This window comes from Kickxella alabastrina, assembly GCF_025024165.1.
Source record: "Kickxella alabastrina strain RSA 675 chromosome Unknown BX661scaffold_8, whole genome shotgun sequence".
NCBI classification, from domain to species: Eukaryota; Fungi; Kickxellomycota; class Kickxellomycetes; order Kickxellales; family Kickxellaceae; genus Kickxella; species Kickxella alabastrina.
The window spans coordinates 543,911-564,102 of NW_026251479.1; the positions used below are offsets into that span (position 1 = coordinate 543,911).

The window sequence follows — 20,192 nt, forward strand, 5'->3', positions numbered from 1 at the left end:
TTTTATATTTATTTGCTGTTACATTGAAAATGCACGAAATCTGATATATAACGAAAAGAGCCACCTCTAGTACATGAGCGTTCTGGCATTAGCGTACGCCATGGCCTTGACGGCGGGTGCGGCACAGCAGAGAATTTGTGATAAGTACACTCGAGCTCGGGGGTGATCCGGATGTATGCGCCCTTGTTGGTTCCCGAGTCGCAGTAGTTGGGCGCCGAGAACACAGTGACCATCTGGCCATCGTGCGCAATCTCGTACCCTTCGTCCATCTGCTGGTGACTGCGAATGACCATCGTAAGGCCATTCGTCGCACAGAACTCCTTTGTGACATCGGGGCCATACTGGATGGCCGTGCCCCTAGGACTGGGCGCCCTGCCCTCCTGATCCTGAGGATCGGACCACAGCGACTCATTCAGCAGCTTAGTGTGCTGCGGCTGGTGGAACCTCGGCAGCTCACGCAACTCATCCAGCCGAACAACACCGTCGCCATCAGGCAGCCCCGAGTTCTTGGCCGTCTCGCGCGAGTAAAGCCCGCCGTGAACAACAAAGATCTTGCCCTGGATCAAGTGCGCAATCGGCAGAGCCTCGAAGGTCTCCTGGAACAAATCAAACAGGCGCTTGCCCTGCGTCGGGTACTTATGCCGGACCTCGCCCTCAAACCCATACAGCTGGTTCATGCCGATGGACTCGTGGTTGCCGCGGTTCAGGAAGAACGCATCAGGGTAAAGCAGCTTGAGCGCGAAGAACAGCATAATGACCTCGACGGAGAACGACCCGCGATCGACAAATCGCCGTTAAACAGGTACTGGAGCTGAGGCGACGGGAACCCATTAAGCTCAAAGATATTCACACATCGTAGTACTGCCCGTGGACATCTCCGCACACTGTCATAATGGCGTCCGACGGCACTGCGACATCCACCAGCGTGGGCAGCTTCCGCAGGAGCGACTCGGCCTGCACGAGGATCACGTACATGTACCGCAGCGGCAGCGACTTTTGTTCACGGAACCATTCGGCGACTCCCTTAACAAACTCCAGATCAACGTACTCCTCGTCAACCTCGACCATCTGCGGCTCCCCGCCCCTCCTCCTCCTCCGCATCCTTGGACACCATAACCTTGCGCACAGGCATCCGCGGCCCATCGTAGTCCTCGGCCACCGGGTACTTGCTCAGATCAATGCTCTCCGCCACGCGCTTCCGGTCCGCTTCCGAGTCAATGGCGCTCTCAAACAGAATGCGCCGATACAGCTTATCACACTCCGAGTATTTCCTGCGTGCAACCGCGTCCCCAGGCGCCATAACCGCAACTTGTCGGAAATTTGCCCGGGCCTCCTTGAGGTCGCCCATGGCCATGCATGCTGCGGCCTTGCGGAAGTACCCCTTGGTGAATTTCGCGTCTAGGGAAATCGCCTTTTCGGCGTCTTCCTTGGCTGCGCCGTAGGCTTCGGTGAACAGGTGGCATTGCGCCCGGTTGGTGTAGAATGCTGCGACTGAGGGGTTGGCCTGAATCGCCTGAGTGTACTTTTCGATTGCTTCGTGGTAGTGCTTGTGCGCGTAAAGCGCGTTGGCTTCCATTTTGAGCTGCTCGGCGCGTGCGGCCGCCGAGGCGTCGACTGTTGGTACCACTTCTGAGGTCGTGCTTGACATTGAACAGAGAAAGGGAGAGAGAGGGAGAAAAATAAAGAAAGGAAAGATAATATACCACTACTGAATGCAAATGTAGAATTGAAAACCAACAAATAGCCCGCAATAAAAAAATAGAGAGAAAATATTGGATGGAAAAAAGAAAAAAGAACTGAAACAGAACTGGCAAAAAAAGAATTAATACAGAATTATGATCGTGAAGTGTTTGGATTTTTTCCCTGCCTTTAATGTTGGCATTTTCCACATGAAAATCGTGCGCTTATTTCAACCTTTTTTATTTGCAATTGACGACTAAGAAAAACTAATTCGAAAATATATATAAAAAAGCTGTTCATACTTCAACACTTTGTCCACCAGACCCCTTGTCTATTTTCTGCTCTATACACAAAAACCCATCCCTCCGGCTCTCTTCTTCACTTATATCCTTTTTAGTCAAATGCGCTTCGAAATCGGCGACTGAAGCATCCCAAAAGCCGTCGTCGCAGCGGTCGAATACTTGCGCAGCATCTTTCCATTAAGTTTCTTTGCCGTCCGCGCATTATTCCTAGTATTCTGACCATGCACAGGCAACCCCATGGCATGACGCTTTCCAATGTACGTACCAATTTGACGCAAATGCTGTACATTGGCCGTAACCTGGCGCTTCAGATCATTCTCGATCGTCATCTCGGACAGGACACCGGAGAGCTGATTGAGTTGGCCTTCAGTTAGTTCGCTGAGCTTGCATTCCTTGTGGAAGGAGAGCTTGGAGCAGATTTGGCGTGCCGTTAGTGGTCCAATGCCATAAAAGTATGTAAGCGCAACGGAGACCACTTTTTGGTCGGGAAGGTTGACACCGAGCAAATGAAGCATTGTAAGAAATAAATGTGAATTGAATAATAAAGTAACAATAGAAAAAGAAAAGAGCTTCCTAAGCGCGATCTGTGTATATATCACAACTCCAGCTCAAAGTGAGAAAAAATACTGTGGGGGGAGGGGAGCATCAGGCCGATAAACAAATGTGATCACTGGATCAGTTGATCATCAAGTATATATACTTTTTTGAATGACGTCCGCTGCATGTTTCGAATAGGCTTGCGCAATCTGGAATTGGCACAACTGCGCTCGGTGCGGTTTTGGATATCCAAAACAAAAATAAAATATAGAAACCATATGCTGGAGAATTTATGCAGCCAAATATTTAAAAAGGGGTGATTGTATCCAGAGTAGCATCTGTAGAGTAATAAAGACATCCATGCTTGCGAATTATGTATGCAAAACCCGAATGTAGCTACTAAACTGGGAGTTACCACTACCAGACAACTGCTGAACAGGACCAATGGCCGCTCCTGCCGACACCCACACTGCATTGTGCGCACTTTTATAATGCTTCCGCATGCTACTTCTATCGCAAACAGCATAGTTACAGTGCTCGCACCAAAACGCCTGGTCAATGGCACTAATTCCTGGAATTGGCAAATCCAACCGTAGCAAACGATCCTTATACCAGGACTGAAGCTCATCATCTGACATGGCTCCCGAGTTTTTTGACAGCAGATAACGACACGCCTCCCTGACTGCCCGCTGACTGTACTCGACATGATGCAGGTGTCCATGTTTTATCTGGCATTTGTAAAGGTGCTTGTAAATGCCACCAGGGCTACCATATAGCAGCAGGTCTGACAAATAATAAGGCCACTTTCGCGTTCAACCATCAAGTTTAACGCAGCCAATGCCGACTCTGACGGAGATGACTATACAAAAACAAAAAACAAAAACGTGATTAGTATTCAATTGCTGATATGCAATCATTAGCATTTCATCAATGTAACCAATACCCACAATTATGCTGAAATCGCCGGCGGTGTCGGGATAAGCGTTGGTATCTGTAGCGTTAAGCACACTGCACACAAGCGCATGCCTGTCGTTCATGTGCGTATATGCAAACTGTTTGCCACAAGGACACTCAATCTTGCCGCCACTCCATTGCAATACGTGTCTAATGCCGCTGGCCGAAGTGATCGTTACTGGGCTGTGTTGCATTGAGTGTTTGTCCCGTCGACCGCCTCTATCAAAGTCATCGGACATTTTGAGCACTTGAACATTTTTTGCTCGTGTATAGTTCTGCTGGGAGGCATGTCTAAATAAATGTTTTAATAAATCAATAATATGTTATGCGTAGTAATTTATAATTAATTTTGCATTCAACAAAAAAATAGCTTTGGTCATTGTGGCTGTTGATTTCTGGGGGATTGAAATATGGGAAAGTGTTGCATTGTTTAAATTCGAATAACACTCTACCCTTGTTCATAATTATATGAACATGTTTAATATCAAGGCACCGAGCACACACTGTAAAAAATTCAATAAGTTTACCACAAAGAGTTGGGGAGATATAAAATCAAAATTTTAACTTGAAGCAATACATTTACTGATGTGCATTTTAAATTGTATTCAACGGTTTGTAAAGCAGTCTTTGACACAGTAATATGAGCAACCAAACGCCCTATAAGATGCAGGCAGCTGCGTAATATGTACGTAATGATTTAATCAAAAATGGGTAAAAAATTTTTGTCACAAATACTAAATCATGTTTCTGAAAAGTGTGTGCTTTATTAATTACCAGAACACCACCGAGTGTAGATCTTTTATTTAAAAAGGTAAAGGTAACTAATTATTAGAAGAAAGAGAAATCTGAAATAATGTATGACCACGTGCTTTCAAGTTCTGCATCCGTGAACTCTGTAAGAATAACCTAATGTAGGTATTAAAATGAGGACCACCAAAGACAATTGCTGAACAGGTTCAGTAACCACATTTGTTGATCCCAAGTATGTTGTGCTCTCTTCTATGGTGTATTCGCATCCATTCTTTATTACAAGCAGCAAAGTTGTAATCCCCAAATAATAAGCGTATCAGTAATTATGATGCCTGGGGTAGGCAGGTCCACTCGCAGCAAACAACCCTTATACCAGCTATGAAGCTCATCCTCTGTCATGACGCCCGAATAATCTGAGAGCAGATAACGACACGCTTCTTCAACAGCCTTTTGATTAAAATTGACCTCGTGCAGACGTCCGTGTTTCTTCTGGCAATGGGAAAGATGAGAATATATACCAACAGGAGTTACCATATAGCAACAAGTCAAACAAATAATAGACCGCTGCCGCGTTCAACCATTAAACTCAACACAGCCAAAGCCAACTCTGACGAGGAGACTAGAATTCCAATTCAATGTATGCTCAGTATTTAGCATTCAACTTCACCCAATTTAGCATTGAATCAATGAATAGATACTAACACTTGTGTCGTCACCTCCTGCTAGACCAGTCTGAGTATTTGTATGCTTAGTGTTGAGCACACTACACATGGGAACATGTCTGTATGTCATATATGTATGATAAAATATTTTGTCACAAAGACACCCGAGCCTGTTGCCCTTCCACTTTAATATTGCTTGCTGCCGTTGGCAGAAGTTACTATGGGTGGCCTATGCTTTCTTGTGTGTTGGTTCCGTAAAGCTTTTGTTTTAAATTTACCAGAACTTTGAGCATCCATAAACCTTTGTATATGTTGTTTTGCTGGAGGCATGGTTAGAAAATATAACAATTAAAAATAGAAACAAAGTTATTTTTCAATCCACAGCAAATATTCAATCAGAAACACATGTTCCCTGGTACCGTTGATACTTTGAATTCTGAGATATGGGTAGTTTTTTTATTGTCTGCATGCACCATCCAAATAACATTTTTCTCTAAGGCAAATTGACACGTAGAAAGATGAGATAATAAATGATACAGATATGACGTAATTTGTTTATAGAACATCAGAAGAGCATCAATTGTTACATTATCCGGCCTATTTTATAAAATTATGTAGAAAGCAGCATGGTGACAACAATAAATTTGTAAAAGCTTTAGTCACATTGGCATGTGTCCTATTGTGGCCGATGTTTTGTGGCCATGCGTTAAAACAATGACACAAAATAGACGAAAGGTTGGCGCCAACACCCAACACCCCCTCTGTTGCAGGCCTGTGTTTACCATCCCTGGGGGTAGCCTTAAATATAACTGTAAACACATTTCTACTTTATCTATTATTCTTTTCTACATTATGAATTTTATTAATACAATCATTGCATTTGACAAATGAAACCAAAACAAGAATGCTAAAATATATACGAAAATGAAAACCATGTTGATCTATTTCCCTTTTAAAAGCACTTTTCACGTCAAAAACGCGTGGATAGTTTTACTAAGTGTAGATTAATAACACAGCACATTGCTTTTGTTGCATTTTGAACAAATCAACGTAAATTAAAAATACCATACAAATGAAATAAGAAAGGTACATATCCTGCAAGTACAAAACCCTTCCCCACTCCCACCCCACCCCTATTTTCTTGTACAGAGCGTATTTATTGTTTCTGCTTATTATGTACATATATCCCAAGTTGCTGCATTTTCATTTTATTCTAATGTAGTATGCTTGGTGCATTGATTTTGTGCCAAACATTACGCGATAAACTGCGCTAACAGGCAAAATTCTAAACAACAAATCCAAGCCCATCTTTAGGCCTATTAATTCATTTTTTTAATGCCGCTTTGAGGTATACTTTGTATTAGAACAATTGTTTTGCTTAATATAGCGTTTTTTGACAGTTGAACAAATAAACGATGCAACGTCATTAGATTATTCGTAAAATTTTTCATCAATGCAGATGTGCCTTATATAATATATGTTCAGAATGATATAAATTCAACCACGTCCATGTTATAAAATGTTTTCATCTTAGCTTTTACCTATCTGAAAAGTAAACTATATTACCTTTTTTATCAATTAAAGCATACACAAACCAATCTACAACATCCGGAAGTGTCGACAAATTGCAAGATTAGTCGTAGCGCATAAACCAGTCCATTCTGTTAGACAATACCAATATGGCCATTTTTAGCGAATACCCCCACAGCATCACTCAGAATGGCGACATCACGCTCGAACTGGTCTACGAGTTTCTATCACTTGAACAATCTACTCAGCATCAGAGCTCGCAGCCAGAGCTTCATCCAGCCCTACAGCTACAGCCTCTGTATCCGCCTATGCTTCCTGTCTCGCCTGCGATATCTATGAGCTACGGGTGGAGTCAGAACGCAGATGTGTCTAATAAAATGCCCATTGCCATATCATCCACTCCGAACTCAGCAACCTCTCAGCAAGATAGCTTTTTTGAAAACCAGCTGTGGGCGCCCACCCAATCCTATTCACAAAATTGCGAGGTATCCGCAATGTCGTCAAATATCTGTATCCCTGAATCTATGAGGGTCAGTGGGAACCGAATTACTGCGGATTTCCCACCTTCAAATGGAAATGCCCTTGTTTCTGCGTTCTCTCACTGCAGCCAGCAGGAGATTTACGGCAGCGCTGCTGGTCAGGACGTGCTTTTTCCATTTAGTGTCGAGCCAACAGCAAATATGCTCGTAAATATGGGTAGTCTGGTGGCTTGCGATTATTTGCCACCATTTTTGCAACTCTGCGGCAATAACAACCTTTTCAGCATGCAACTGGACTTGGCAAGTGAACGCGTCACTGTAATTCCAATTTTTTCATGTAACCCAAAAGCAGAAGCAGAAGCAGTAGCGCTACAGTTTTTGGCAAACAAAGTGGATGGTGGCAGCTTGATGAAAGCAGCAGCGTCAAATACCTTTTCCCCTGCGTTTGGAAATCACTGGCCACCCACGGGCAAGGTCATCCATAGTGCAAATGCACAGCATGGTGCAGAGCATTGCATACAAGGGTTGGACACAGTTGAGGGGGCTACGTTAGACAAACAATGTTTGGACAGAGGGCATTCGCACACCGAAACGTTGCATCCTGACCATCGTAAGCGCCCACGTACGACGTTATCTGAAAAGCAAAAAGTGGCATGCTGGGAGTTTTTGGCCGCCAATATTGAGCACCCATACCCGAAGGAAGAGGACAGACAGGGCAAACTGCGAGTGGACGATAATATTAGCAGGGCGCAGTTTAATAGTTGGTTTTCTAACCAGCGGCGCCGGAGTTTTACATACACCATTGTTAATGGGCAAAGACTTTATTGTCCGAAAGCGGAGTTTTACAGAACATGTATGCGATTAGGCGTGCTGACCATCGACCAGGTTCCCAAGAAGCATCGTGCAGAATTGCGAAAGCATCGTAGATAAGCCACGCATGTGAGGGCATATATGCAGTTTTCATTTTTTATTTTTTGTTAAATTTCAGTAATGATCATGCCTCGCATGCAACTAAATATGCAAGCGTCCCTCATATGACATTGGGGTATAATATTATTTGCAAAACTCTCATGAAAGACAGCCCTGAATGCCAGGGATACATACTCGATTTGTTTTTGTGCGTTTCAAAATATAAACTTGTTTTATTGCTTTCAATTTTTTCTTTGGGAAATGCATAATAAAAATATTACAAACATTTTCCACATAAAATTAAAAAAAATCATAATGGGCGATGACGGTTGGTAACATGAACCTAGAAAGGTTGCTTACAGCGTTGTCACGCGTACACCCCTCAGAATACCACTCCTTATTATATTCCATCCACCACCTGATGGCAGTTGTCCTCGGCTGAAAAAAGCGTCATAAATTATTTGGCCAAAGCCAGGGGCGAAGTGAACCGCTTGTAACCAAAACATCACCTTGGCCGTTTAAAACAGAAGCTAAAAAGCACACCCGTTCACATGATCGAATTGTCAAATAGGCATTAAATAATTGCTTGAATTATCCCTTTATTTGAACAATACAAATTAGCTCGGATTTGCCTGAAATCACATGTGTAAATCAAACGGTAACGTAACCAGGATAACTAGCATTTGACAATGTTAACAATAAAAATGATACACAATACTTATTTTGACACTTGACAAAACTCTGGAAGAAAAATTAATAAAACCCAAAATGGTTTCTCTTACTTCAGCGACATAGTGGGGGCGTCCTGAACGGGAATTCCCATGTACTCATCAATACCCATGGCGATATTCATGTTCTGCACAGCCTGGGTCGCAGCGCCCTTGAGCAGGTTATCCAGGGTGACATTGAGAACAGCACGACGACCCGCCAGGCTCGCCGATCCTTCCTCAGTAGAATCCGTAGGAGGCACAGCAAAACCACCGACAGCCACGTAGTGCTTCTCGGCATTATCCCTGACAAGCGGGGCGCTCTCCGTGACATGCACGAGGCGCTCGCTCTGGTAGAACTCGCGGTAAACTTCGAGCATGTCCTTTGCGGTCATGGACATGCGCAGGGGCACATGCAGTGTAAGGCTGATGCCTTGGAAGAAAGAGGCAACATGGGGGGTGAACTGCACGCGCAGCGGGTTGGATGCGTTGAAGGGGAAGGTGGGCTTGGAGGCGCGCGTCAGGGAATAGCCGATTTCGCGCTCGTGGATGTGGTTGACGGGCGCGTAGGGAATGAAGTTGTCGCGGAGGAACGCGGGGTCGTTCTTGGGCGACGGGTTGGTGCCGGCACCGGAGTATCCGGAAACACCAAAGATCGAGGGCAGTCTGGTGGCATCCATGTAGGGGAGCAGGGGGGCAAGACCCATTTGTGAGCCCGTGGCGTAGCATCCGGGGTTGGCAATGCGGCCGGTGGTGCTGGCCAGGAGGGCCGGGCGGTGCAGCTCTGGAAGACCGTAGGCCCACTGGCCGGAACTGTCGAAGCGGTAGTCGGCCGAGAGATCAACAACCACGGGCTGCTGCGCCATCGACACGCCAGCAGTGGCCGCGTCAATGGCGGCGACAAAGGGCGCGGCAACGTTGTTGGGCAGCGCAAGGATCCACACATCAACGGCATCGCGGCCGCCGCGGGCCAGCTCACCGACCTGCTGCGCGCTGAGGTTAACGTGGTTCAGCTGCGACTTGTTATAGTTGGGCACAGGCTTGCCGGCCAGCTCGCGCGACGACACGTACGCCAGCTCAAACCGTGGGTGCGTGTCGATCAGACGGATCAGCTCGCGACCGGTGTATCCACGCGCACCAATCAGGCCTACGCGCAGGGGCGCGCCAGCGCTCACGTTAGCACTGGCGGACGTCGTGTAGCTGCGACGGGCGCCGCCGGGCACGATAGGCACGACGGGGCGACGTGCCATGGTCGAGTATGCGCGGACGCCCGACGCAGGCTTGGCGGTCTCGGCTGCGACACCAGCGGACTTGGCCTTCGTGGCCACGAGGTCCGAGATCTGCTTCCAGTCCTCGACACCGTACCAGAAGACGATCTCGTCGCCAACGGCCCAGCTCCCATCGGCACGCTCAAAGTGCCACGAGAGATCATCGTTGGTGCGCGACGCGGACCAGGCGAGCTGCGGGTGGTCGCGGGTGATCAGCTTCCACGCGTTGTCGGTGATGTTGCCCAGGACCGCGGCCTTGGACGCAACAAGCTTGTCGACGTGGGAGATACTCTGGCCGGGCTTGCGCGTAACAATGGCGGCCACTTGGTAGGGCTCGTCACCATAGATCCAGTACTGCCCGCCCTCGCGCTTGAGCTCGGCCAGCTTCTGCCAGTACGAGGCAGCGGTAACCGCTCCCGACGAGATCTCCGGGTCGTGTGCCATGAGCAGCGCGCGCAGACGGTCGAGTCAACGTTGGCCAGGTCTTGCTCGCTGAACAGCCGGTGGCCGCGCATAATCAGGGTACCAGCGCCCGAGTGCGTGAACAGCTCCTTATGCAGGTGCTCCGCCGAGATGATGGCCACTGATGAGCTGCGGGCAGCGTGTCCAGCAGCTCCTTGATCTCCCTGAGCTTAAGCTTGGTGCCGTAGCGCACCCAGGGCTCCTTCAGCAGATCCTCGTACTCCTCATCCAAGTGGATGCTCTCAATGCGCTTGCCTGTGGTGCCATGGTAAAGACCATTCTTCTCGTTGAGGTAAACAATCTTGAGCGGCTCCAGCACGCGCGCCAGCTCGCCGGCGGCAATGTCTGCATTGACGTTGAGGATCTGGCCCTCGGGCGTCTCTGCCAGCGACGTCAGGATGGGCAGGCAGCCGGCACGGATCGAGCTCTCGACGACCTCGCGGTTGACACGCACGATCTTGCCGACACGGTCATACTTATCCTTGTTGAGGTAGTCGGCGACAAAGACGCCGCCGGTGATGGGCCGCGCGCGCGTGCCCAGGCGCTCAAGCGCCTCGACGAGCTTGCGGTTCTCGCTGGCGAAGACCTCACGAGCAATGGCCAGGTCGGACCGTCGGTGATCCGGATACCGTCCTCGTAGCGGGCCTCAATGTTGGCGGCCTCAAGGCGCTTGTTCAGCTGGGGGCCCGCACCATGGACTACAATGGGGTAGAGTCCGACGCGCGTAAGAACGTCAGCGCTGATGCCAGCGTTGCGAGATCGTCCGAAATCACGGCGCCACCAACCTTGATGACTGCAAACTTTTGCGACTCAACTGAGGAAAAATGGCCCAGGTACTGCTCTACCTCCTTCTTGGAGCCAATGTTGTACAGCAGCTTGACGATTGTCTCCTTCTCGACGTGTCTGGTCCTGTGTTGTTGTTCGAGTACATCCGTATGTGTGTGCTCCGCTGCGCCACTGCGGCTGGCACCATCGTTGCTGCCCGAGCAATGTTGCTGGAGCCCTTCTTGAGGAAGCGGCTGGCACGAAGCATGGCTCAAGTCTGTATGTTGAAAAAAAGATGTAAAAAAGTGGTACTTTCTAAGCCCAGCCTGGCAAGTGCAAAATGTAGAAAAATAAAAATTTTGAAACAAAAAAATTGAAGCAAGAGCAAGAAGCGAGAAAGAGTGTATGGTGGTAGGCACTGAACGCTCGATGCTCAGTGCTCGGTGCTCAATGCCAGATTCCAGGGCGATTCGGGCCAGATAAGCCAATCAGTGAACCCACTTGCAAAGCGTAGGATAACTCGCTAGCCAATATGCTGTATGCGCAGGGCTTTTTTTAATACTTTTTTTTTGCTTTTGCCATTTAACTGAAACAATCAGGCAGGCAGGCAGGCAGTTAGACAAGGGAGTCCAGCTGAAAAAGACGAAAAAAGACTGGTGAATAGTGAGTGGAGCACGCAAGATAAGCTGCGTCCTGTATTTTTTTGTTTCTTGGCCTTCTCATCGACCCAGCCCGTTTGATTCAATTTGGTTGGCGATCGTCCCCACCGCGCATATAATATCTGACGCGAAAATGCTTCCAACAAAAAAATTGTGAATGGCAGAAAGTGAGTCACACTTTTTTCCCACACGAATCAGATTTGATTTTTTATTCTCGGAGACATTTCCAGATTTTGGATAATTTAGAACACTTGTTATTTTCCCAGGCACTTTTGACTGTACACCATCTCGTTTTCTTTCACCCCAAGCGATGACAATCGATACCGCTCAGGCACCTCAAAAACACAAAAATGACTAACCTATTGCGCCAAATGAGAAAAATAAGTGATTCGATTATTTGTATTCTGTCAGCAAAAAAAAAGTTTGAGCATAAGTGCGGCAGCATCCCGCCCGTTTATTTCCACCAAAATGTATGCCCTTATCCTGCAAAAGCGCGCCTGCAAAAAAATTTTACTGCCTGTTTGCGCGGTCGAGAACACAATGGAAACCAAACTCACCAATCATTTTTTCATTGATCGCTATTGCCAACGCACACGCGCGCATTTAAATAGGATCGAAATTGTCTCGTCTATCACCAGCACCTTTCTTTTCTTAGTTTCCCACACAAAAGATTATTTCTAATTATCACCCTCTTGTTTCCTCTCCGCCTGCTCTATTCACAACAAACCTAAAATAAAAATGTCTTCCACTGTTGCTCCCGGCTCCAAGGGTAAGGTCCTGCTGGCCTACTCCGGAGGTCTCGACACATCATGCATTCTCGTCTGGCTGATTGAGCAGGGCTACGAGGTGCTCGCCTACATGGCCGACGTCGGCCAGGAGGAGGACTTTGAAGCCGCGCGCGAGAAGGCCCTGAAGGTCGGCGCCACCAAGGTGTTTGTCGAGGATCTCCGCCGTGAGCTCGTCGAGGAGCTGATCTACCCCACCATCCAGGCAAACGCCGTCTATGAGTCCGTCTACCTCCTCGGTACATCCATCGCCCGCCCCGTCATTGCCCGGTCGCAGGTTGCCATTGCCAAGCGCGAGGGCTGCGCCTTTGTCTCCCACGGTTGCACCGGTAAGGGTAACGACCAGGTCCGGTTCGAGCTCGCCTACTACGCTCTCGACCCTAAGCTGCAGGTCATTGCCCCGTGGCGTATCCCCGAGTTCTACAAGCGCTTCCCTGGCCGTAACGCTCTTCTTGAGTACGCCGCCCAGACGAACGTGCCCGTTTCACAGACCCCCAGCAAGCCCTGGTCGACTGACGAGAACATGTTCCACATCTCGTACGAGGCCGGTATCCTGGAGGACCCCAACGTCACTCCCCCCAAGGACATGTGGAAGCTCACTGTTGATCCCGAGGAGGCGCCCAACACGCCCGAGCGCATCACCATTACCTTTAAGGCCGGTATCCCCGTGCGCGTCACCAACGAGGCTGACGGAACCGACGTCACCGACGCCCTTGAGCTCTTCCTGTACCTGAACACCGTCGCTCGCCGCAACGGTGTTGGCCGCATTGACATTGTTGAGAACCGGTTCATCGGTATCAAGTCCCGTGGCTGCTACGAGACTCCCGGAGGCACCATCCTGCGCGCCGCCCACATTGACCTCGAGGGTCTTGTCCTTGACCGCGAGGTCCGCGCCTACCGCGACGAGCACATCACCCCGGTGTTTGGCAAGATCATGTACAACGGCTTATACTTCTCGCCCGAGGGTGATCTCATCACCAAGATGGTTCCCCTGACCCAGGGCAACGTCAACGGCTCCGTCCGCGTCAAGCTCTACAAGGGCACCGTCTCCATGGAGGGCCGCTGGAGCGAGACTGAGACTCTGTACGACATGGAGCAGTCCTCCATGGATGTCCAGGGTGACTTTGAGCCCACTGATTCCGATGGCTTCATCAAGATCCAGAGCATCCGTCTGAAGAAGTGGGGTGCTACCCTGCAGAAGTAAATTTGCGTTTGTATGCGTTTAGACAAAGCAGACGGACTGTTCTCATTTACTTAAAAAAAAGCAAGTTTTCTTGTTCTGACAATAAAAATAAGATGTATATTTGGCAAAAAAAATTTTATCTACTTCAAAATGCAGGCTGTTGAGTAGGCACGCCGTTATACTGGTTCCACAAACGGTCAAGGACGGGCTTAACATGGTTGCGCACAGCTGCCCACACCAGCAGCCCAACGACCAAAACCAAAAACCCCGTAACAATAAGCTCATCCTGCAACGAGTCGCGCTGAAAACACAGCGGCACAATCTCATCATCCACTGCCGCGCCATCACACAACTGGGGCTCTGCAATTCCGCATAGCAGCCGTGTGCAGTTCATACACACGTTGGGCATCAGTGTCCCCACGTCTATGGGCTTGCTGGCGTGTGGCAAATGTGATAGCGCAAAGTGCGTCAATTCAATTATTGTTGAGTTTTGCCCGCACGAGCATTTGCAAAAATTCGTCACCTCTTTGCCCAGAACAACAAACGGCAAGTGTAAAAGTGCGAGCGAGAATAATGTAGTGAACATGAAATAAATTATGTGCTTTTTGTATGGTAAATTGAATTTAGGTGTTGTCAAAAAAATGCAAAGCTACGCGAAATGAGAAACGAAGGTGGGCTGGAATTTCCTTAGTTTTTTTGATGTCGATGTCACCCAAGCCAAAAGGAGGGTGGGAGAAGAGGTGGGAAATGGTGATTGATGGCTTGATCGCGGTGATTTGCGCGATAATGTTTATTTTTTATTTGCTGCGATAATTTCAAATATACTACTGGTCGCGAGCAGAAGCGCATAGCCAGGGAAACAACCCAAAAAGGCCGCTGAAAGAAGCCGTTGTCGCCTAGAAACAAAAAACAGCACGTCAAGACTATAAATAATGAATACCCCGGCAATGAGCCATAATCGAGGGTATTGGGCTGAACAAATGGGTGGAACACAATGGTACCAGTTTTAGTGTCGGCGAGCAGCAGCTCATCAGTTTTTGTAGGGTTCTGCTTTGGCGGCGCAAGATTGCCATCCTGGACGAGGCACGGCAAATGTGGATTCCAAAACCTACTAGATCATGCAAGAGGTGATCCGCAAAAAATACAAGGCTGCACCGTGCTGACCATTGCGCATTGGCTAGACACTTTGATGAACAGCAAACACATTCTGGTAATGGGCTATGGCAAGATGACAGAGTTTGACTTCCCAAAAAATCTACTTACCGACAAGAACAGCCCTTTCTCGCAGTTTGTCGAGAGCATGAATCTCAACCACGGCAGTTGACATGATTTCCAACGAATAAATGGCTATTTTAATTTGAGATTAATGTGCCACTGACGAACAAACTAAAAGTTAGTGATTCTACAATTGCCATTTTCAGCATTGATCGTGGCGTTATAAATGTTTACAATATATTTTCGAAAATGAAAAATCTACAATTTTAACAATTTTAGGCGGCGCCCAGAAAAATAGCATTTTTAAATAGTTTTCTTTTATTAATTTGGGCAATAAGCTTTATATATTTTTATAATTCAACTATGAATGATGTTACCGGCCACGATACACCTGGTATCCGTATTCTGCTTACGACCCTGGCCAGCGTCTGCCTCCTAATATCACTAACAACCCTCTTACTGGCTGTATGGCTAGGCTACAAACGGCGCGAGCTCTCGCATATGACGATATTTCGAGTGATCTGCGCACTCCAGCTACTCAAACTACTAGACAATATCTTCAGCCTCACATCAATCTATATCAACCCCATGAGCAACGCCAGGTGTCGCATATTTGTCTTTCTCTCGCTCATCCTCGCCATGTCGCCGCTTGCGCTATCTGTCTTTTGCATTCTCTATTTCCAGGTCATCCTCCTGCACAATATCCCGCTGACCACGCGGTGGCCGCGAGTGACCATGGTTATTGGCACATTGGCTATATCTTTGGTGCCGGAAATGTTCACACTGTTTATTCCTCCGCATATGGTCGGGATGCAAACATACTGCGATTATAACAAGACACCCGGTAAAAAACTGTTTATCTTTCAATGGCTCGTGTTTTATATCTGGGTCATCCTGGGTCTATCATTGGGATATATAGCATACTGGCCCTGTTGGGTGCCACAATCAAGAGATCCCATGAGGTGCAGAGCGGCATGTCAACAGGGATGACGTTCCAAACCAGCGATTGCAGCGATTGCAGCTCTGCCAGGTCACTCAACATTCTTGTTTCGGACGTGGTCAAGGATAACAGATGCAATCGAAGACAGAGCAGCAACTCCGTGGTTGCGCACACCATGCGCTCTATTGTCTGGTTCCCCATCGCGCCAATCGTTTGTCTAGGGTTCAACACCGTTTACTCTATTGTTTGGTACCATTTGGGTAAACGGGAGAACTCAATTTTCATAATTGACCAGTGCTGCAATATCTGGCTGTGCCCCTAATTGCTATGACGTTTTACTCGAGCCCGCCTGTCAAAAGAGCGTACAGACAGTACAGGATTGACAAGCGCGCATTAGACAAGGACCATTGTCCCGCAAAACAGCGCGGATGAGCCAAGGCATTTTTTGTTTGAATATTTTTCAATTGATAGTTTTTTGGTAAAAGAGAAAAAAGAAAATCGATACAGTAAAGAGACTTCTAAAAGAAGAGCTTTACACGCCGTTGCTCTTGGCGATGTAGTTAAGAGCCGAACCAGCATGGAACCAAGTGATCTGGTTCTCGTTGAAGGTGTGGTCAACGACAATGTCGATGTGCTCGCCCGAGGGCTTGTTGATGCGCAGGGTCAGAGGCTTGCCCGGAGTGAGGTCCTTCAAGCCAAGAATGGACAGCTTGTCCTCCGGGTTGATGAGGTCGTAGTCCTTGGGGTTGTTGAAGGTCAGGGGCAGCAGACCCTGCTTCTTCAAGTTGGTCTCGTGGATACGAGCAAAGCTCTTGACAATGACAGCAGCACCGCCCAGGAAGCGCACCGACATGGCGGCGTGTTCGCGCGACGAACCCTCACCGTAGTTCTCGTCACCGACGACAACCCAGGGAATGTTGTGCGCCTTGTAGTAGCGGGCGGTGGCGGGCACGGCGTCGAACTCGCCGGTGACCTGGTTGCGCACCTTGTTGGCCTCACCGTTTTCGATGTTGGTGGCGCCGATCAGCATGTTGTTCGAGATGTTGTCGAGGTGACCGCGGTACTTGAGCCACGGGCCGGCCATCGAAATGTGGTCAGTGGTGCATTTGCCCTTGACCTTAATCAGCACGGGCACGTTCTCGATGTCCTTGCCGTTCCAGGGAGTGAAGGGCTTGAGGAGCTGCAGGCGCTGGCTCTCGGGGCTGACCTTGACGCTAATCTGGGAGCGGTCAGGGGGGGGAGCCTGGTAGGTGTCCTGGCCAGCGTCGAAGCCGCGGGCCGGAAGCTCAGCACCGTTGGGAGGAGTAAATTTGAAGGGCTTGCCATCGGGCGTGGTCAGAGTGTCGGTGATGGGGTTGAAGCTGGTGCTACCGCCGAAGGCCATGGCAGTGACCAGCTCGGGGGAGGCAACAAAACCGTGGGTGGCTGGGTTACCGTCGTTACGACCGGTGAAGTTACGGTTGTATGAGGTAAGGATGGTGTTGCGGTCGCCCTTCTTGACGTCATGACGAGCCCACTGACCAATGCAAGGGCCGCAGGCGTTAGCCAGAATCTTGCCGCCGGCCTGGCGGAAGATCTCGAGCATGCCGTCGCGCTCGGTGGTGGCACGGATCTGCTCGGATCCGGGAGTAACAATGAATTCAGACTTGACCTTAAGACCAGCATCCAGGGCCTCCTTGGCCAGCGACGCGGCGCGCGACATATCCTCGTACGAAGAGTTAGTGCAGGAGCCAATCAGGCAGGCCGAAATGCTCTCGGGCCAGTTCTTCTCCTTGGCGGTGTCCTTGAACTTGACCAGCGGGGTCATGAGATCGGGCGTAAAGGGCCGTTGATGCGGGGCTCGAGCTCGGAAAGGTTGATCTCGACGACCTCGTCGTATTGGCGTTCTCATCAGCACGCAGGTTGTGGGCGAACGCACGCGACGCATCGGCGATCTCGGGACGGCCAGTGGAGACCAGGTAGCGGTGCATGCTCTCGGTGAAGGGGAATACCGAGGTGGTGGCTCCGATCTCGGCACCCATGTTGCACACAGTGCCCATACCGGTGGCAGAGACAGAGTCAACGCCCGAGCCAAAGTACTCGACAATGGCGCCGGTTCCACCCTTGACAGTGAGAATGCCAGCAACCTCAAGGATAATATCTACACAAATAAAAATTAAAAAGAGTTGCTTAGGATTAGCGGGCATGATACGATACAATTGAAACGTTTTTTGGGGATATAAGTGAGAAATTAATATTTTAATCGACGACTGTCGATCAATATGATAATTCCCAAATAGGGCAAATTTCAGAAATAGCGCCTGAGGAGACAGACACAGCAGCGTTGCACCAAAACGACAAAATACTAATCTCACAAAGCATTTTTTTGATCAATGGCTGCGATTGGGGGCAGTAGCAAATCACCGCCGTATCTTATCGCAATCGATAGCGCCGAGATAAGCCAACAAGCATTTGCTGCTTGCTTTCAGTAAGCAAGCAGACATTCCCAACACAATTGATTTTTTATCAAACTTACCCTTGGGCGAGGTCCAGCCGTTCAGGCGACCAGTGAGCTTGATTCCGATGGCCTTGGGGCACTTGAGCTCCCAGGGGATACCGGCCATGACATCGACGGCGTCAGCACCACCGACACCAATGGCAGCGGCGCCGAGGCCACCGCCGTTGGGGGTGTGCGAGTCGGTACCGATGATCAGAGCGCCGGGGAAGGCGTAGTTCTCAATAACAATCTGATGAATGATACCCGAGCCAGGGCCCCAGAAACCAAGGTTGTACTTGGCGCAGGTGGTAGCCAAAAAGTCGTAGACCTCCTTGTTGACGTCCTTGGCACGAGCCAGATCGCTGTCGGCACCATTCTCACCAAGAATAAGATGGTCGCAGTGGACCGACGAGGGGACGGCAACATCAGGAATACCGGCGGACATGAACTGCAGCAGAGCCATCTGAGCAGTAGCATCCTGGCACACAACGCGGTCAGGACGCAGCTGCAGGTAGGAGACACCACGCTGAATGTCCTGCTCGGCAGCATTGTCGAGATGACCATAGATAATCTTCTCGGAAAGGGTCAGCGGCCGGCCCAGACGCTTGCGCACAATGTCAATGTTGTCTTCAATGCGCTGGTAGTTGATGTACCTGTTGGGCTCATGCGGCGACATGGGATCTTCTGCGGGGCAGTGGCCATCGAGCGGCGGGCACCGGCGGCGCTGATAGTCGAGCTCTATTCGGAAAAATTGAAAAGGGCGGACAATTAGTATGTGGATCTTTTAATAACAAACTTTGCTTGTCTCCATCGTCATTATGTCGCAACACAAAGATAAGATACTCGGATACAGATGGAAACCATCGTTGTATCATAGAAAGAAAGAGGTAAAAAACAGAACACAAAGGAAGAAACAAAAGAATGCAGGTCTTTTGGAGTGGCCCATGCAGCAAGCTTGTCCCTATCCCGACCTCCCCTTTGTCGCTTCCGTTATCCCTCCTCCCTTAATATTTCTCACGCTGCTGCGGCACTGCCTTTTGCTGCTCCAATGACAAAAAATAATCATCAGAAAAAAGCACCCATGCAAATAATGGCAAACAAGAGCGCAAGATGGCAGCGGCAGCAGCAGCGATCAAGATTATAACAAATATCAAATTGAATGCGTTACACAACGTACCTTCAGAACGCGAGCAGCAGAGCGCGAAAACATTGTCGTTTACAGTGCTATTGCTATGTATGTATATATGTGTGTGTGAGGGAATAAAAACTACAAACTCCAAAAAACGAAGAGAGAAAAGGCAACAGCTATACGCTCAGTGAAGAGGAAGATAGATGAGAGATTAGAGTTGCGTTTACTATATAGAGAAAAATAATATAGAGAAGGAAAAAGCGAAAGCGAAAAGTAGTGAAGGGTGGGCGAGATAACGAGCGAGCTTTATAAATCAACAATCTAGACCACGCGAGCGAACAAGTGAAAAATAATGACCGGCGATGGAGGCAGCGAGCGCATTTTTCATCTCAAAGATAAGGAAAAAAAGGAATGGGGGGAATGAAAAGGCTCTTTGCATGCGGCTTCGGGAATGCGGTTTTCCAGCAAATAAAATGCGGTAATTCACCCCTGGCCAATCACGAGCTTTTTATTATCACAGGCTTTGCTTGATTTTTTCCTTATTTTTTTTACCGGCTGCCTGTTTGGTCTCCAGATCAGTGGCCACTGAGAAGGCTGCGTGCAACCGGCGTTGAATGGAAATCCGCCCGGCAATAGTGCTTGAAACAAGTTTTGTAGCAAAATGTCGCTCTGAAAGGGTTTCTGTGCAAAGTTTGGCTTTGGCAGTCACGAATTTCATGCTTTTTTCTTCTCGGTCGGAAGCGGAGCGCAACGCAACGCTGCCATATGCGTCTAAAAATTCCCCTACATGTTCTGTGCAT

General features: G+C 48.7%; 9 protein-coding genes across 9 annotated transcripts; 3 read left to right on the forward strand and 6 right to left on the reverse strand.

Moving 5' to 3' along the window:
- BX661DRAFT_181072 (Serine/threonine-protein phosphatase 5) lies at nt 1–1,793 on the reverse strand. Its single transcript, XM_051535620.1, has 4 exons — nt 1,110–1,793; nt 853–1,084; nt 126–758; nt 1–105 (listed from the first exon to the last, which is right to left on the reverse strand). Exons 1-4 carry the CDS (start codon nt 1,646–1,648, stop codon nt 67–69), a joined length of 1,443 nt encoding a protein of 480 aa, XP_051392539.1. The 5' UTR covers nt 1,649–1,793; the 3' UTR covers nt 1–66.
- A 105-nt stretch (nt 1,794–1,898) lies between these two features.
- BX661DRAFT_181073 (uncharacterized protein) lies at nt 1,899–2,549 on the reverse strand. Its single transcript, XM_051535621.1, has one exon. It carries the CDS (start codon nt 2,495–2,497, stop codon nt 2,078–2,080), a length of 420 nt encoding a protein of 139 aa, XP_051392540.1. The 5' UTR covers nt 2,498–2,549; the 3' UTR covers nt 1,899–2,077.
- Nucleotides 2,550–3,803, reverse strand: BX661DRAFT_181074 (uncharacterized protein). The gene is made up of 4 exons (XM_051535622.1): nt 3,711–3,803; nt 3,467–3,690; nt 3,289–3,378; nt 2,550–3,265 (listed from the first exon to the last, which is right to left on the reverse strand). The coding sequence occupies exons 1-4, from the start codon at nt 3,760–3,762 to the stop codon at nt 2,891–2,893; spliced, it is 741 nt and encodes a 246-aa protein (XP_051392541.1). The 5' UTR covers nt 3,763–3,803; the 3' UTR covers nt 2,550–2,890.
- Nucleotides 3,804–6,564: 2,761 nt separating this feature from the next.
- BX661DRAFT_197784 (uncharacterized protein) lies at nt 6,565–7,824 on the forward strand (the record flags this gene model as incomplete). Its single annotated transcript, XM_051538168.1, has 2 exons — nt 6,565–7,051; nt 7,760–7,824. 2 exons carry the CDS (start codon nt 6,565–6,567, stop codon nt 7,822–7,824), a joined length of 552 nt encoding a protein of 183 aa, XP_051392542.1.
- Nucleotides 7,825–8,502: 678 nt separating this feature from the next.
- Nucleotides 8,503–11,386, reverse strand: BX661DRAFT_181077 (uncharacterized protein). Its single transcript, XM_051535623.1, is given in 6 exon segments — nt 8,503–10,204; nt 10,240–10,404; nt 10,434–10,815; nt 10,827–10,938; nt 11,022–11,143; nt 11,170–11,386. 6 exon segments carry the CDS (start codon nt 11,271–11,273, stop codon nt 8,582–8,584), a joined length of 2,508 nt encoding a protein of 835 aa, XP_051392543.1. The 5' UTR covers nt 11,274–11,386; the 3' UTR covers nt 8,503–8,581.
- Nucleotides 11,387–12,333: 947 nt separating this feature from the next.
- Nucleotides 12,334–13,757, forward strand: BX661DRAFT_181078 (argininosuccinate synthase). The gene has a single exon (XM_051535624.1). The coding sequence runs from the start codon at nt 12,403–12,405 to the stop codon at nt 13,651–13,653; it is 1,251 nt and encodes a 416-aa protein (XP_051392544.1). The 5' UTR covers nt 12,334–12,402; the 3' UTR covers nt 13,654–13,757.
- Nucleotides 13,758–14,293, reverse strand: BX661DRAFT_181080 (uncharacterized protein). Its single transcript, XM_051535625.1, has one exon. The coding sequence runs from the start codon at nt 14,216–14,218 to the stop codon at nt 13,778–13,780; it is 441 nt and encodes a 146-aa protein (XP_051392545.1). The 5' UTR covers nt 14,219–14,293; the 3' UTR covers nt 13,758–13,777.
- Nucleotides 14,294–15,433: 1,140 nt separating this feature from the next.
- Nucleotides 15,434–16,248, forward strand: BX661DRAFT_181081 (uncharacterized protein; the record flags this gene model as incomplete). Its single annotated transcript, XM_051535626.1, has 3 exons — nt 15,434–15,722; nt 15,767–16,047; nt 16,083–16,248. Coding segments are annotated over 3 exons (707 nt in total), but the record flags the coding sequence as incomplete, so codon positions are not given.
- On the reverse strand, nt 16,229–19,411 carry BX661DRAFT_181082 (aconitate hydratase). Its single transcript, XM_051535627.1, has 3 exons — nt 18,303–19,411; nt 17,685–17,927; nt 16,229–17,626 (listed from the first exon to the last, which is right to left on the reverse strand). The coding sequence occupies exons 1-3, from the start codon at nt 18,937–18,939 to the stop codon at nt 16,320–16,322; spliced, it is 2,187 nt and encodes a 728-aa protein (XP_051392547.1). The 5' UTR covers nt 18,940–19,411; the 3' UTR covers nt 16,229–16,319.
- Between the last annotated feature and the right edge of the window lie 781 nt (nt 19,412–20,192).